The sequence below is a fragment of the Synchiropus splendidus genome, chromosome 8 (genome assembly GCF_027744825.2).
Source record: "Synchiropus splendidus isolate RoL2022-P1 chromosome 8, RoL_Sspl_1.0, whole genome shotgun sequence".
Classification (NCBI taxonomy): domain Eukaryota; kingdom Metazoa; phylum Chordata; class Actinopteri; order Syngnathiformes; family Callionymidae; genus Synchiropus; species Synchiropus splendidus.
The window spans coordinates 11,217,348-11,234,660 of record NC_071341.1 but is presented as its reverse complement, the minus strand read 5'-3'; the positions used below and the strand labels follow the sequence as shown (position 1 = coordinate 11,234,660).

At 42.7% G+C, this 17,313-nt stretch overlaps 2 protein-coding genes across 2 annotated transcripts in view; one reads left to right on the top strand and one right to left on the bottom strand.

Moving 5' to 3' along the window:
• LOC128763394 (cytoplasmic dynein 2 heavy chain 1) overlaps nucleotides 1-2,791 on the top strand; it is an 83,084-nt gene extending 80,293 nt beyond the window's left edge. The window contains exon 97 of the mRNA XM_053872156.1: nucleotides 855-2,791. Coding sequence (XP_053728131.1) covers nucleotides 855-989 — 135 coding nt within the window. The 3' untranslated portion in view covers nucleotides 990-2,791. The remainder of the gene's footprint in view (nucleotides 1-854) is intronic.
• Nucleotides 2,626-17,313, bottom strand: part of pdgfd (platelet derived growth factor d) — a 50,236-nt gene continuing 35,548 nt past the window's right edge. The window contains exons 6-7 of the mRNA XM_053872158.1: nucleotides 9,422-9,639; nucleotides 2,626-5,860 (exon numbers count right to left, since the gene is read on the bottom strand). Of these exons, the coding sequence (XP_053728133.1) occupies nucleotides 5,726-5,860; nucleotides 9,422-9,639 (353 nt within the window). The 3' untranslated portion in view covers nucleotides 2,626-5,725. The remainder of the gene's footprint in view (nucleotides 5,861-9,421; nucleotides 9,640-17,313) is intronic.

Below are 17,313 nucleotides of genomic sequence, written 5' to 3'. Positions count from 1 at the left end.
AAAGTTGGCGGCAAGAAAACCGGATGCAGATTGGTGGCAACAATTATAGTATTATTACCTCCAGTGGCCCAAAGAGAACCGAAAATAACTATAAATAGTCATGGTATGTTGACACAAGGTGGCGCTTCCAAAGAATATAGAGGGAGCATCCAACACAATCTCACTCCTGATGCGCAAAATGATGAGCGTTTAAGAGAGATCCAGCATTCAGCCATCATCCAATCGAAGCACGTGCTGGAATATTATGGCAGAGGAGAAACGTTTGACTCCTTTTTAACACCCGACTATGGCGTCAATATAGGACACAAAAGTTCACTTCACAGAAGTCACTATTTGACACGTGGGGAGTGAGAATGTTTTCATGAAAAACTGAGCCACTGTGTGGCCAGCGAACTTGAAAAGAAACTCCGTACATTATGGAGTACGTTATGGAGGTTTCTTGTATATTGTAACTACAAATGTACAAATATAACACATTCAGTGTTCAACAAACACATTGCATTTGCATGCACAAACATTTTTTTAACCAAATACTCACAAAGACAAAAGTTTCCCAAGGTTCAACAACTAAGAAAATACACCATATATTATCTAGGTAGAAACAGGAGCACCGACTCTACACGTGTATTCAAACCATCCTTGTTTAAGACGTTGTCTCACTCATGTTTTTAACGTTTTACGAAATGAATTCACCATATTTATTGAAACTTATTAACTTAATGAAATTCAAATATATTGAACCTGACAACATGACAGAGGGAGTTCTTCAGTAAAATAACGCATTAATAAATAAGCAGTTTTAGTAAAGCTAAAACAAAAGAGCTGACTCCTAATTTTGGGTTTGACACCTGCAGACACCTCCAGCCAGTGCTCCAGTGAGTCACCACTCAAGATGCATCCAATGGTCTGAAGTTTCCAGGGAAAACGTCCAGCTCAATTTTCTCCCTCTGATGTGTTGCGGTGCCATTTTGGTGGAGGAAGTTGCCTGAGTGTTCTTCACAATCCTGCGCTCCACCTCCACTCAGGGAGAGGCGGGCTGTGCTCCCTCACGCCTTCTGTTCTGCAGTCTACGGTGATATCATGAATTATAGAGGTAGATGGAGCCATGTAGCATCGGCAAACTCCTTCCCCAGATGTTCGTCTCAAGCTTGATGGCTGTCACCTGTAGCGCTATGCCCTCAGCACATTTGCTGCCGTCTGACTGAGTGACAGCTGAAGCTACTCCACGCTAAGTTTGACCGAGGAGGAGGGTTTTCTCCCTCCTGTATGAACGTAAGTAGCCACGACGCATAGCTTATCGGCATGTTTGCGAAGATGACAGCGTTAAAGTGAAATACTAGCGTCTGTTTATTTCGCTTTGCAGTTGGTAGCTTGTTAGAATCGACGCATCGATCGATCACAATATTCATCGGGCGGCTATTTCTTTTCTTCAGTCAGGGAAATGCAGTGTATTTTCTGTGTGTGTTGCCGCCATGTGCTTCACTCGAAGGTCACATTCTCACTCGTCTTCCTCACGATCACTCCTGTGCCTCCCCCTCATCATCTGTCTCTGCTGCGGCATCTGTATCTCCTCCTCTTCCCAGTTTTTCAGTCAACATCATGACGTCTTTTTTCCCTTGGCTCCATGCTCATCGCCTTCACAAAATTTCTCCAGTAAATTGAAGAGATCTTTTCCATTATTATGACTATTATTATTAATAATATTCAACCTTAGAGGTGTTCTTGGTATTGACTTATGAAATAAATAACTCCTTATGTTTGAAATAGTGGTCCAACTTTAACAAGTTAATTACGATTAATTAATTCCAACAAAAAGAACATGTTAAAATAATAAAATTGTTTTAATTTAATGTAACAGTTTGCTCTCCACACAACAGAGAACCTTTGTAAGTGCAGGAGTTCCTGATCCACTGATCACACTGATGCACAAGACACGTGGCAGCTAGGATGATAACAACAACAACAAACATGAGGAATCCCTGAAACTGATGCTTTTGTTTGATGTTTTTCGCTACTGTGCTATTGTGCCATTGTCAAGCTGATACAAAATAATATTTGGTTGTTTAAATGTATGTATGCGCCCATCATTTGATTCAGTAATAACTTTGTTTTTCGAATGTCCCGGAAATCGAACAAAAATTTCGAGATTTTTTTGCTTCAGATTTTGGACGAAAGTCCAGAACTCGAACAGCCCCGAAAAAAGCCGCAAAAAAACATAAGGTCCGTCCGATCAGCTGACCCATGACGCGCTTTGTTATTGTGTATAACGCAGACGTGTCCCGTTAGCTACATTTACTGACTGTTTACCTGAATACCACATAATCTCATCCTGACTGCAATGAGCTGATTCCGACAACAGGTGGCGGTTGCACTACCACGTCCCTAAAAGACCGGAGGAGATAAGAAGAGGAGGCCAGCTACTGTTGGAAGTCCTCATGATGTCACCTTACTCACATGTACTGTATGGTGTGTTCTATGGAAATGCCTGTTTTCGCAAGAGCTGGTCTCATGTGCTGTTTGGCCCATTGAAAAACAATGTGGAAATATTTCATGTTCTGTAATCCAAACAGTTCACCACCAAAAGTGAATGAATCAGCTCTAATTTATTTTAGAAAATTAAATTGTTTCCAACCAAAGTCTAAAATATGTCTGTTTCCCATTTTGCAATGCTCATGTCTTTCTTTAAGTTACCACCATAATAGAAAGTCACATGATTCATTAGAATAACACACAAGAGGCTGAATTAGTGCACAAAGTTCTTTTTATCAAAACTGACCACATACTTGAAAGAGAGAATAAATTACATACGTAAAAAACAAATCACACTTTTTGAAAAAGTTTCAAGAAAATAAAAAACAAAGTGAAACGCTGAACACGACCGAATGGCAGTTGATGTTTATAACTTGAACTTGTGGAGTACATTTGCAGAGACAGAGAGAGAGAGATGTGTGACTGTTCAAAAACAGGAATTCTATTTTAAATCACGCTACAGTGGAATGTGCTGATAACAGGGATACCACAGGATACACACACACACACACACTCTTGGAAATATGAAAGCGGTTTTGGGCTGGTATTCTAGCCTCTTATAGCTGGAATTATAATCTCATGAATTTCAATTTATGTTGTAAGCCGTCAATGACCTGAAGTTACAGCACAATCCTCCATGGTTGGACAGCGTTACCACTTCCTGTCTGCCAGTATCTTCATCTCTAGTTTATATCACGCTGTCGCTGACTCATGATCTCACGTCAAATGAACATTCATATCTGACAGTCCAAAAAGCCGACACTGTAACCACGGAATAACGTGAGCGTAACTCTCTGCGCGACTCTAAACTCGGGGTAAATCTTTTGGAATATGAGGACGGTGTTTTGTGTCTCGCACCTGTTCGGTAACACCCATGACTGGCACTTGCCACCGAGCGCACCCAAGAGCCGTCGGCACACACTTGATCAGGTTTCACTGTGACCAAGGAACCGTCCCAACGTCCTGCTAATCTGCTCGTCTGTCTTTAGAACAAAAGTCGCCTGTGAAATCCAATTTTCTGTGTAAATCCGGCCTGTAAGCGAGAATATGATGAGGTGACGGCTGTTAAGACTACAGTCGACGGGGTGTTTTCTTCCTCTCCACTCTGCCTTTCTTTCCTTTTTTTGACGATAAGCGCTTAATTCTGGCTCAGGTCTTTATCCTCCATACCTGCGCACGAGTTTGGTCACATGCCGAACGCTCACATGGTGGTGTGTGCTGCCAGCTCTCACAGAATGTTGGTAACCCTCCACCTTTGGAACAAAAGAGCCTCTTCCTGAGGACTTTAGCAGCGCACACACCTTCCTACAGTGGTTCACACGTTCAAAGCTGCAGCATTAATGCACAGGCAGACGGCGGCATCACATGCATACTGACTTCTTTGCAAGGAAAATGGGCTGAATCTCAGTGCTGTGACTGCGGAAAGACAGATGATGTCTGAATCTTTCAGCCGCCGCATATTACATCGGCAGCTTTTAAAAAACGGGGGGGCTTGGAATGTCCTAAAAACTTCCTCTACGTCCGTCCTTAGTGCCTCGCACCTTCCTGTTATGCTGTCGGGAGAAAGGGACCGCGACCGTGAACGCAGTTAGAGGGTGGAATGCCAGGAACGCTTGGAAAAGGAGGCAGAGTGCAGAAGGCAGCTTTGAAGTGCTGGAGCAAAGAGATGTGAGTTTGGAAACAAAAGGAGCGGCCGGTGGCACGGATGGGCAGACAGGCAAAAGTGACGGCTGTTTTTTTCCACTGTGCAAAACAGTGTCTGGCCGGGCGAAAAGATGAACTGAACATTTCCATGCGAAGTAGTGAGCGTACGTGGGACTGGAAGAATGTGTGTCTAACAGGAAGCGGTGTGCAAATGAGAAGCGGAGGGTTGTGGTTTCTAGTTTACACTTCCTCCTACAGCTCTCCTTTTCCTCCTTCTGTTCACACTCACTCATCCTCGCATGATCCTGGCAAGGTTTCCAGAAATACTCCCGATTTAACACAAACTACAGGATGTGTTGCCTGCTATTAAATACACCAGTCGACTGCCTGTCTGTAGCAAAGTGTCACTTGAAGTCAGCTTGAATTTTATTATTAGATAGTGGACTGGTGACCTGCCTGTTTAGGAACCAGGAACCAGAAATGTCCCTTCTTAAAGATGTCGACACAAAATAGCCTTGTCTTCTGGCAGTTCCCATCAGCCTCCTCCTCCTTCACCTGTCTTGAGCCTCTTCCCTACACCCACCAACCACCACCTAGTCACTCTCAATAAAAACCCAAGCACCTCCTCTGTATATGCTTCTTGTCTTTTTCTCTACAAATCCAACACACTCTCACTCCTATAGCGTGAAAGCCAGACTTCTGTGTTGCGTGCTGAAGCATTAGGTCTTCAACTGAACCAAAGTCTTCTGCTGCCGGGGCATTTCTTGGCCCCACTTGCATCACTGTCCAACACGCAAACAAATAGCAGTCGGGGTAAGGGTTAAGCTACGGAGTGTCGCTCCTTCCGCTCTCGGGATCTATTTCATGTCAATAACTGTGGCACCGCGAGTCAAGCTCATGGTTACGTGTGGTGTACGTACCGCCCCACATCCTAATCCTACCCCAACACTTTTTGAACATCACCAGACGCCACATTAAGGGAGGCATTTCATCCAATAGAAACACCTCAAGCGTCGGGTGATACTGAATTCTCCTCCACCATTGGACGAAATAGCCCTCAGAATGTGACGCCGTGTTGCTAAAGCAGACATCATGGCAGGTTTCAGACATGACGGTCCCAACTGTTTTACCACTTCTTACCCCAGTGATTCTTTTCAAGACAAACCTCATACTGTAAGAGAAGTCTGTGTCAAAGAAGAAGAGTCGGGCTCAGGCTTATGAAGGGGGTGTGACAATGAGTGGGTCAGAACTGCATAAGAGGCGGGTGAGATTACTCCAGTTATGAATATGGCAAAGTAGTAGGTCACCAGTTCAAATCCCATAGAGGTAAGTGAAGCTCTATGGTGTGAGACGCATTGTATGTCTGATGATAGTGTCGACTGTTAACCAACCACAGCGGTGATGATAAAGCGACGTCCTTTTTGTCGTAACTGTACACACTGTTAGGTTTAATAGAGCAATGTACCCATAGAAGTTTACACGTAATAAAAAAATACGCCGGTCAGACATCCAACTAAGTCTTTTGAAAGTTCATGCTCGGTGAGTTTGGCCGTCAGCGAGGCGGCTGTCCGGGACACGCACACTCACACTTCTCATGGTGTGTGAGGAAGATCTCGTCTATGGCCCAATAGAGTCGCGCTCGCCGTTGACTCTGCTGCCGATTGGTTCCTGGAGCGTATTTGAGCACCTGCAGGGAACAGGACAACGGCATGTGACCAAAACCTGGACTGATTTGAGGGAAAATACATGACAATGACTGCATTTAACACAAGTTTCTTTGCCTGAACTATGAAGATGACTCTATTGCCTTTGCGGTCTGTCTGAAGGTCTGAAGATGACTCCGGAATATGCTCTCAGACAGGCTCACTTTCAGTCCATTCACGTACTTCAGTGGTGAAAGTCAACGACATGACACTGGTTATCTGCAATTATATTGTCAAGCTACGGCCCATAAACATGGAGATTTATGGTACATAATGCAGTGACAAATGTATTCCCCGCCACAGCATCACTCTACCTTGCACGGTGTGAATTATGTGCATCAATTGTTCAGGAGGCTAAAACAGACATCGATCCATCTGGGTTTGTCTTCAATCCTTTTCATCTCAGTTTGACAGATGGTTCCAACAAACGCAAAGATCAAACATAACAGTGGGAAAATGAAGGGATTCATTCACATCCTTCACTCAATCGGTACGCTCCCACCGCACGACTAGACCTTCACCCTTATATTCAAAATGACCAGAGACTCAGTCATATTTGACATCGGTTTGCTCAACATCAAAAGTTGTTCTGAAGGCGTATTGAAATATAATCAATTCACAGAAGTAGCTGAGTCAGACAGATGTCCTGCATTGAAATGTGTTCACGCATTCCAGGATGCCAAAAACAAGAAAAGTGGACTTCAAACAGCCAAATATTGAACATGGATATTGCATTGTGCACATCATCTCCTTCTTCTCGGCGATGCTCTTAGCATTGAAAATGACGGCTTGTGCGTTGAAAAAAAAAAAAAAAGTCGATGTATGACTGTAGATATGATATGATGGAAGAAAATAGTGATTCGTGATCCAGGTCACCGACAAAACTGCTAGATAGAACATCATGTGACAGATGAATCAAACTTTTCATACCTGGCAAGTCATGTTTCACTCCTGTAGATTAGACTGTTACAGTAGCCTGATCACATCGCACCACGTCGCCTCTCTGAGTTTATTTTAAGACCAGGTTGTGGTCTACGATTGTCAAGGTTCCAGGGATCAAATGGAGGAAATAAAAAGAGAGAGCAGCAGAACGGTGGAAGGGAAGAGAATCACTCGTCTGGTGGGAATTACTCCTCAAGTGGGAAAAGCCAAAACAAAGATTACTGCAGATAAAAGGACGAGAACTCTGCGAGTATGAGAACCAGAAACTGCCCAGATCACATTCTTCAGTTTCCACAAGCCTTTGTTTCTAAAGCCTGAGACATCAGAGCCAGAATTAAGATGCTCACTAATATCTAAGACTCACTTCCATCCAGTTTGGGATTCTTCTTTACATTGAGTTCACCAAAAAAAGCAGACATATTTTTGAGCATTTGTCATAGCACTGATGTCACTTGACATAAGTAGACCAGTGGACAAGTCCGGTCCAAAACCAAATGTGCCATTTAGTGGGCAGGAAAAGAGGCATGGTTTGCCTACGACAGAAAAGAAAGTTCAGCCCGAAATTTAGTCACAATAAATGTGTATTTCTTCGTGTTTATTGCTTCGCCGACTTTCACTACAGTAAATATCATCAATTTATAGAAAGTGTCTTTCAGTCAGATTAAGGACAAACGAGCATATTCAGCCCAGAATCTAAACCTAAGCCACGATATCCTCTGCCACTTTGTTCTGACACGACTCTCCTTGAGGAAGTTGGACTGTAAATCCTGCAAAGCAAAGACGTTTGGAGGGCGGACGTCTTAATCGAGGGGCTAAGCACTTGTCACCGAGTAGCTGCCTCTAATTTAAATAGATATGTATGGACATTCATTGGCAACATAATGGATTGTATATTTTAATGTGGTCCCAAATGGTCCAACGCAGAAGTGTCAACAAACAAAGTCCCAACAATATGAGACTGGCTTTTTTTTTAGCAGGAATCTGGTTTCTGTTTCTGCTCTTATAGTGCCATAAGAACTTGAACTGTTGCCGTGCATTATGAGAAGGTCACCAAATGACGCATGTCAGCATACAAGAAAGGTTAACATGAATCTTGGACACAGTATTTGGAGGTCCATAAACATTTGGTGATGCTAACACTCAGAGTGAAAAATGTTCAGTATATACTGTACAATTGAGGTTACTATAGAGGATCAGTTTGTAAAAGGAAATCGAATTAAAAATGCAGGAAAACTGGTTGATGACGCAACTGCAGATATAAAACATGATGTCCACACCGGACCATCAAAATCCTTGCTTTGTCAAAAAAAAAAAAAAAAAAAATCCATTGTCAGACTTGACAGAAAGAACGTGGCTGGAAGAGCAGCCCTGTGGACCGCGTTTCAATAATGAAGCTATACACGAACAAATGAGATGGAGGAGAAGAATGGGCCATTGCACGGGGATAGATTGAAAATGGGAATCGGGAAGGATGAAAGGATGATCACAGCCTATGGAGACACAGATATTGAGGGCTAACAATTGACAGAGGAAGATTTGGAAAGAGTAGGTTGGAAGCATTTGAAACGAAAGAAGCATGGAGAAACCAGGAGGCAACGCAAAGTTTTACCGATGATGTGTATAGAATACGCCCCATAAAATCATTTTTTTTTCTTTTTATTCATGTACAGTATATTCCAACCTTGGCCTGTCTAGAACTGTGCTTCTGAACCTTAAATAAGCTACATATGAAGCTTCATGAAACGGTGTCCTTATTTTTAGTGTCCACTAGATGGCACTCTGTGCTGTAAAATCTTTGGATTAGAGCAACCATTTCACTGTAGCCTCTCATGATTTTTGAAGAGCGCCATGTGCTTGACATGTTTCATGAAGCCTCATGAACCCATCACTACAAATGCGTGAACCACTTAAACACTGTTTCCGGAGCTCCCCCACCACAGCCGGTCTCTGGGAGAACTGGAGCGACTGAGGCTGAGACTAGTGGGAAAATGTTAAGAAGTGATGTCACGTTTTCTAGCGCAGTTTTAAGCTGGTACACAATCATTTTTACATTATGGACACCTAGTCCAGGATGGCCAAGACTGAGTCTAAATGCTGTCAGTTCCAAGACCTGGACCTTCAAAATGTGGTCTTGAGTCTAGTCATGAGACAGAATGGTCTCAAGCCCTGCAACACCAACTCATGTTCTACTGAATAATATCGGCATATTGATATCCTTGCCTTCGTTCTCGCCTCTGTCCCCTCAGCAGCACTGACAATATGCTTCAACCATATTGTCATAGTTGGAGCAGCAGCAGTGAGTGACAGGTGATGTGGCCTGTGTCAGGTCGGATCAAGTCATCCAGACATGGGGAGACTGATTCTTTTCAAGATACCACATTTAAAATCTGGTTATGTATAATGGTATATATAGAATAATATTTGGGTTTTTTTAACAAAAGAAGATTGTGGTCCAGTTGGTGTTTTCATCTGACTTACTCCCTTCTGGATCCCCTCTTGTATTTCAGCGAAATAAAGTTTTATGATTTTGTCCTCAGGGCAAAGTCACATCCAGAGTGATCCAGGAATTTACCGCCTCTGCCCCAGCACTGTGTTGGACTCACCTCATGGAGTTTGACGGCCGTCTTGGCAGCCTGACAGACGCAGCCACTGTTCCAGTTGTCAGTCCCACAGCCGCAGTTGCCTCCGCAGCGCTTGACCAGCAGACATCGAGGGAAGAACACGGCGTTTGTGGCCCGTAGCTCCTCGCGCAGGTTCACCGAATAGTTACGGGGCGTACAGCTGTAGCGTTTCACGTCGTCGTTGAGCCGGTTCAGATCAACTGGACGGATGATATACCGAGACAAAAGGCAGTTGTGTGTCACTCACTTACATTTGGCATTCACAGTGGTATCAATGAGTGAGGGGCTGATGAGGCTTCATGAAACAGTGTTCTGATTTTCACAGCTCAACGGGTGGCGCTCTCAGTTTTAGAAGGATGTGAAGTGCTTGTTCAAATTCAAAGGTTTTAGAGCACAGAGTGCCATCCAGTGGACACTGTTTCATGAAGCCTCATAAGCCCATCACTAGTATCAATGGTTGAGTGTGTAAGCTACGAACAGTTTGGGGGACCCTTAGGGTTGTGCATGGGCAATGGTGAAGGGATGTGGGTGTGTGTTCTGGCCCCTGTTGCACACCTGAGTGTTATCAGCCACACTGTGGATAAAGTGACTGCACCTTGGGTGTTTCCACCAGGACACAAGAATGACCATGAGGGGGCGCTTCATTGCCTTAACGTGTCATTTTGCAAATGGGTATGTTACCATTTCCCCTTCTGGTATTTTTATTGGGGAAACAAATTGGTCATTCTAGCAGATATTACGGCAGTTAGTAAGCATAATGTGCATTATTTTATTTTCTGTTGCACCCCCCGGACAGGAAGAAGTACACGTTTCAGGCCCCCCCAACAATCCGCCTCTAAAAAAGTATCATTTGTCACTGTTACAAGTACACTTCTGCATAACATTGTTGATGTTGCTAACATTAAATAAAAGAAAAATAAAATATAGATAAACTTACAATAAACTTTATTAACATTTTTGTCTGTAACAGAAAAGACTTTAAGTGCATCACTTTGCCTAAAAACAAAACAAAAAAAAAAACACTAGTGGATGTACAATGACACTTTATTCTAGTATGGCAAAAAAGTATGTTCCCAGAGGTCACACGCATCCCTGGCATTCTCAAATAGGGGGACTGTCGTAACCCAACCATGACTGTGGTTTCAGTTGGGTGATATTGACAGCATCAAGTATGGGACTGGTTGTGGCACCGACGCCGTTTAAAGGCAAAATAAAGCTGATACTCTCCTCCCAACCTCCAGTCCGACATTGGAAAGTGAACTTAAAATACAAGCCGGCAGTGTTCTTGCAAGAACGTGCTTTACGTGCATTTACAACACGGCCAAAGTGAATTAGACACATAGCTACATAATAATGCAGGATGCTAAGCTACATAAACATCCATCCTACAGCAGGTAGTGAAAACATAACACAACAAAACACGGGAAGAAGAGAGCCTTGCTGGCATCAGTCAGCAGCAGGCGGGTGGGTGGAAGGAAGAGTTATGGTGGTGAGTGGGAGATGACCTGCAAAGGCGACTGGAGCTTTGGGCGTCTGACAGTATAATGGCAGAAGGGTGGAGGGCGACGTCTGGTCATTATCTTCCCAGAGAGCCAACACATTCTGCAGGATGGGGACACTAGGCTGACCATGAATGACCCCAGCTGTCCGGTCCTCGGCTCACAATGCCGCCAGTCAATCCACACTCCAGGCACCTTCTCAGGTTATCTAGACTCCTCCATGGCCTCGCCTGCAGCCAGGCCACTCGCCTGCATGACACTCCTCCATCCTGACGCCTGGCTATCTCACGCGCTCAAGTTCCTGTTCTTATCTAGGTGCCTGGCGTATTACACACGTCAGTCAAATTTTCGCTAAAATTGCACTATAACCTCCGTAATTCCGCATTGAAACAACACGAGCACTGAAAGCAGCACAACAGTAGGCGAGACACGACGGCGATATCCGACTGCGCAGTTTCTGTTCTTAATAAGCTCCGTATCGATCTCATCACACTTGTTCTTATGATGGTTGGAACAATAACTAATTGTAAGAAAAATGACCGAGGGCCAGAGAGAAAGAGAGAAGGAAAAAAAAAAGAAAATTATGGCAACAAAAGAAAGCAGCGGTTGCTCTTCGATCGTAGATTGAAGCTATTGATCGAAGTCTTTGTGAACATAATCACTTTGGTGAGAAATGACATTGTTGCCACGTGACGGAGTCTGAGTTCAATAAGCTCCCGAAACACCGCGGGGGTAATTCCCAGCTGGTGAAAGACACCAGCTCATATGAAAGTGAGGCTGTTAGCTCACTCTGCTACAGTAGGCGTCAATGTGTGATTCCATCTGATGCAAGAGTGAAACACAAGATCCCAGCAGACAGTGCAGCACAAGTGACTGGTTTTTGAAATAAATAAAAGATGTCTTGACGGAAAAAAAAGCTCGAGACGTCCTCGTGACAAGCTTTGACCTTTAGCCTGACGTATCGCGACTCGGAGCAACCTCAGAAACAACACGACCAGGGGACCTCGGCGATGGCATGAATCGATTCTTCACGTCCCAGACAAACGCTCTCATGCAGAAAGTTAGTATTCCCCGACATCAGCGGCGGCTGAACAGCTAGAAAATGCTAATCTGCGCTTTAAACAAGTGAAATATGCTGGAGGCCAGCTGGGATTGAGATGCAAGTCCACAAAGCTTTTTACGACCTTAAAACAAGAAAGGGATTTGACCCAATCAATATTCAGCGACGCTGGCTTGTAACACCGGCCTGGTGCAATTGATCTGGCCTGGACTGGGCAAATAACAATCATATTAGGGAGAAATATGTGGCTGCTACTCTTCTTTTTCTCTTCTGATTTTGTTATCGGTATAACAATGCATGCTATAGTCAACGTGGGAGAGAAGGCAGATCAATAACATTTGGCAGAATCAATGAGCAATTGTTAAGGCACAGAACGCTTTACAGTAAACAATAAAATGAGGTCTCAGCAGGATCATGCTTATTATTGCATGGCTATATTTCTGAACCTCCTGCGTCAGCAGGAACATTGAAACGCCCTTTGACCCTTCAAGCTTCAGACTGCAACAAATAGATCTGCACTCCCGTAATGATCTGCTTTTTTTTTTCCACGGTTAAATTAAAAACCATGAAGCTCATACTGAGCACCAAACTCACATTCAATTTTCCTTGTTCTATTAGGTGAAATGAATTGAATGACTTTTTATTAGATGCGTCCACAAATGGAAAATCCTGAAGCAGTAAACGTCTGTGTTTATCGATGGAGGGCCTCAGGCTGGGGAGAGAGAGACCATCATCAGATTGTCTTTCATAAAGTCGGTAGAAACCCTTTAACAAGTTCAGAACTGAATGTGTGAATATGTGCTGTTTTTAACAAGCTAATATTGGGTGCAGTGGTGCTGTCTGCGCCGTAGAAAGGTCAGTGGTGCTCTTGGTTTAAAAATGTCTTGAAGTCTTGAAAACAGGTTCCAGCACTGAGACTGACCCATCAAACAAACTCAGCAATGTTCTGAGCTTGAATCATGAAGACCTCAGATCTTTCATTCACTTTAAAGCGCTCAAGATGTGCTGTTACGAGGCTCAATATTTTGACAGCATGACACTCTTTAGCCACCAAAAATCCACATATTAGCCATGTCGTTGTATAAGCAGCAGGGTTCAGGTAGCAAGAAAAAAGCAGCAGCTTCTACAGTAGTAGAATTTACGGCATATGCACAGTGAGTGGACACAGCCACTGAAATGGTTCGTCCCGAATTTGTTTTCATGCCTTGAACATCTACTTTCAGGTTCCATCCTTCGATATTCTGTCGGCAAATCATCTGCTTCCGCTCTATAACTTTCAAATTATTTTTTAATATTTATTCTATTTATCTTTTTTTAAATGATGCCACTACAGAAGTCTATTTAATCAAATGGACAAGTTTCAGTGGAAATCCACTTCCTCTAACTCACGGGTTCTTAACCTTTTCCCAGAACAAATAGGTCCGGGGCCCATTCATAGATAATAGAACTGATACATGACTCTTGATTTCAGATCAATAACCATATTTAATCTACTTAGATGTAAACAAACCAAAACCAAAAAATTTAAACAAACCAAAACAAGATAGATATTTGCCATAGAAAAGTCTACCAGCAGCAGAATCAGCTGCAAGTCATGTTCATTGAATTTACTAAAGGAAAAAAGAAAAAACAAAACTGATGATGCATGATTGATAATTGATGTAAACTGTTGAGAGAATTGGAAAAACTGAATTAAATTCTGAATCAAATAAATATAATAAAACCATGTCTAAATAACATACAATAGAAAATAATATTTTATAAAAACTCAAAAGAAGATAGAAGTAAAGTGTAAATGAAAGCATCGCCATAAAATGTTCTCATAAATTTTCAAAACTGCTTCAACAGGCACTTTCATGAACAGTTTGGTGCGGCATCACTTTCTTCATATTTTTTTCTTTTCAAGAACTCCTCCATAGTTGTTAAGTATCACAGATTTGCAGCTGTCAAGTCAATGCAGTGACACACTACTGCCACCATACGTGGCTAATGCATTGAAAATGAGCGTCTCGCTGCCCTCACGGCCCAAAGGTGTAAAACAAAGAAACTTTTAGTGGCGCTCTAGTAGGCGCTCGCGGCCCAACCATGGTCCCCGGCCCTATGGTTAAGAATCACTGCTCTAACTGACACTTTATTACTGTATTACTTGTATTACTAGTATTGATCATAGTGAAATCAACAAGCAGAGAAATACATTACACTCCTGCTCCCTTTACTAGTGACAGTGACATCAGTAGTGTTTGCTCACACCAACAGTGATTGTCCTTTGAATCAAATCCCAAAAGTCTCTTTGGCTTCAATTCTTTATCAGCATAGTTGCCGTCCAGCAGAGTCTCCACAACAACAACCGGGTGAACGGCAAATATTATTGAGTTAGAGTGAATCACTTTGGCTGCAGCCTGAAGTGCGTTTGTGTTACATCATTTTCGGGAACATAAGTCAAGCCCAAAATCATTTATACCAGAAGCAAAGCTTGATCTAAAGTCACTTCTATTCACCCAACAGTTTTTCTTTCTTGATTGGAAATGAGTCTCCTCGACGATCATAAGGTGGATAAGGAGGCAGTGATGATGTTTCATGAAACACTGCCCTAACTTTAGCACTCAGTAGGTCGCAGTCTTTGTTTAAAAAAATGATGTGAGGTTTCATTGAAATAGTTAGAACTTTAGACCTATTATTATTATTATTATTGTTATTACTGTTATTATTATTATTAATATTATTATTATTATTATTAGTAGTAGTAGTAGTAGTAGTATTCATAGTAGTAGTATTTTTTCATATTGTTCTATATTGATAGAAAAAAATATAGTAACAATCCATTACAATCTCCACACGAGAAATCTATAAACCTATATTCAGAACACCTTGCTGAGTCACAGGAACTGATGTCATGTCCTGTTGGAACCAGCTAGCTTGGTAGCTACTACTCAGCCCAGGACAACAGAATGCAGATGCAAAATTTTGAACTGGCACATTGTTCAGTGTTTGCCGTCATCAGTCAGAGTCAGAACACCTCTGACGGTGAAGGAGGAGAGGTGTATCCCGAAGTCGCCATCGAGTTTGTGTTCAATGGAGAAGCAGGGTGATGGCTGATAATCCAGATCCTCCAGAAATATTTTAAGATTATTCATTTTGACCGTGTAATCGCCCTACCTCCACTGTGCATTTAATTCCACAGTATAAAGAAACTACATGGGTGATTTATTTACATTGGTTATTTCTGCTAACAGAAAAGAAGGAATAGAAATAGAGGAAGTTATTTCTGCTAACAAAACTCACATTTGAGGTTGTTTGAATACAGGAGCAAATGCAGGTTGTTAATAAACTGAGGATTACAAATATAATCTGACCATCGCTGTAAAGCTGTAAATCTTAATTTTTCTTCAGATGGAAAAAAATGCATGACCTTTTCTTTTTTTCTAATATTGTCTGAGTGCTTGTGTGTGCAGATCCGAGCTTACAGGGCTGAACTTGTCTGTTAAATGGAAAGAAGTGTAATCTTAGAAGTGCAGCGGTGCAGAAGCTTGTCACTGTGTCGGGTGGAAATGACACGGAGGTAGACAGGAAATGTAAAATCTGCTGCTTGTGTTGTGCAGAGTTCATCGCAGCCGTCATGCACTTGTTCCTGAATTTCTCTGAAAACCGCGCTGCTAAAATAACTGGCTTAAAAACACTTAAACCTACATGAGAACACGCCTCTCCAGAGACAAACTTTAATTTTCTGTGGTTCACCGTTCCATTCTGTCTTGTTGTCCATTTATTTTGTTATTATCATTAATGTATAACCACAAACGGACCCTTGTATTAGCTGACTCATCTGAGGAAGCCCATCGGTTCCTTCCTAAACTTTCATCTTATCGGTGACTCACTTCTTGAAAAAGGTCTATTTGACCCTGTGACATCCCTGTGTTATGCGTTGACAGTCTGCTTTGTGGCCCACCTCGCCTCAGAGAAGCGCTCTCCTGTACATGCATGATAACATAGACAGTGTTAATATAATAAGTCTCCCACCAACAGGATTCTGGCCTCAGGCTGCTGTAAGCTCAACCGGAGACTGTGGTGCTCCAACATGCCCGGGGCTGGATATTAGAAATACTTTTTGGACGGATCAAGACAGACGAGCGGCGGAGCGAGCGAAACTTGGTGGGGGAGACAGGCGGGTCGTCTGTTTTACGCTGAGAACGGCAGGTGATGTCTGATGACTGCAAATGTTCAACCTCCGGGGCTGGAAAGCTTATCTGCGCTGGCAAAAACCACAAGCTGCTCCCAGCCTCGCCAACATTGTAATCCATCTCCTCGTGGACAGAAAAGAAAGATTGATTTACATTTGTAAAACAGACCGTCAGTCATTGAATGTTAAACACGAGCTATCTATTCACACCGGCTCCTGCGTTTCCTTCTTTCGATCATCATTACGGAGTAAATTGTAAAATGATATTCAAATAACCGGGAGGAGCAGAATAAATCCATGCCAAGACAGAGATGTGTTGATCTGTATGGATGAAGTCCAGTTTTCACCAGGTGAGTTTGTGTTGTGAATGTATCAAAGCCACAGTAAATACGCAACTATTCGAACCAAAGCGACACTTTACACCAGCTGCTGAGCTTCTGCTAGCATCACAGCCGGAGCGCAGACGCACAACCTCAGCTCCGCTACTGAGAGCAGGCAAGGAAGTCGGTTTTCTTTTCACATCAAATTCAATTTGTAATGCGCTGAAATCTCCAGAGAGAGGAACCGTGTATTTTTGCCTTTGATATACAATGGTGTTTTGTGAGTAAAAGAATCTCGACTCATGCCGCAGACAGTGCACGGTGTTAACCAATATTTCTCAGCTTGTGGTCGAGAAACAGTGTGTCTCTTCTTCCTCTGGCAAATAAGTAACCTGCTATTGCTAAACAACGCTGTCAATAACTAGAATTTCTGACCTTAGTACGCTAAATAAGGACTGGTGCACCATATCTACCATTCAGACAAACACAGTATAACAAAAAAAAAAATACAAAAAAACACAAATGCCTATAAAAATATAATAAAAAAAAGAAAAAGGAAATCTGTGTGCCTTGTGCATCCGCTTTTATTTTGATGGCCAACTTCCTGTGTTTGCAGCTTTATTCTGCGTTCCATTACCTCCGAAGGCTGACGTCACAGCCAAGTTTAACGGGGTCCGGTTACCAAAACATGAATAGTGTCGCAGGCACCATCCAGGCTCGTGACTATGCAACTGTTAGCATGACCTGGATTGTTGCTTGCATATACAACATGAACATAGATTTCCATATATAAGCATCAAACTATAGTATTGGCATGAATG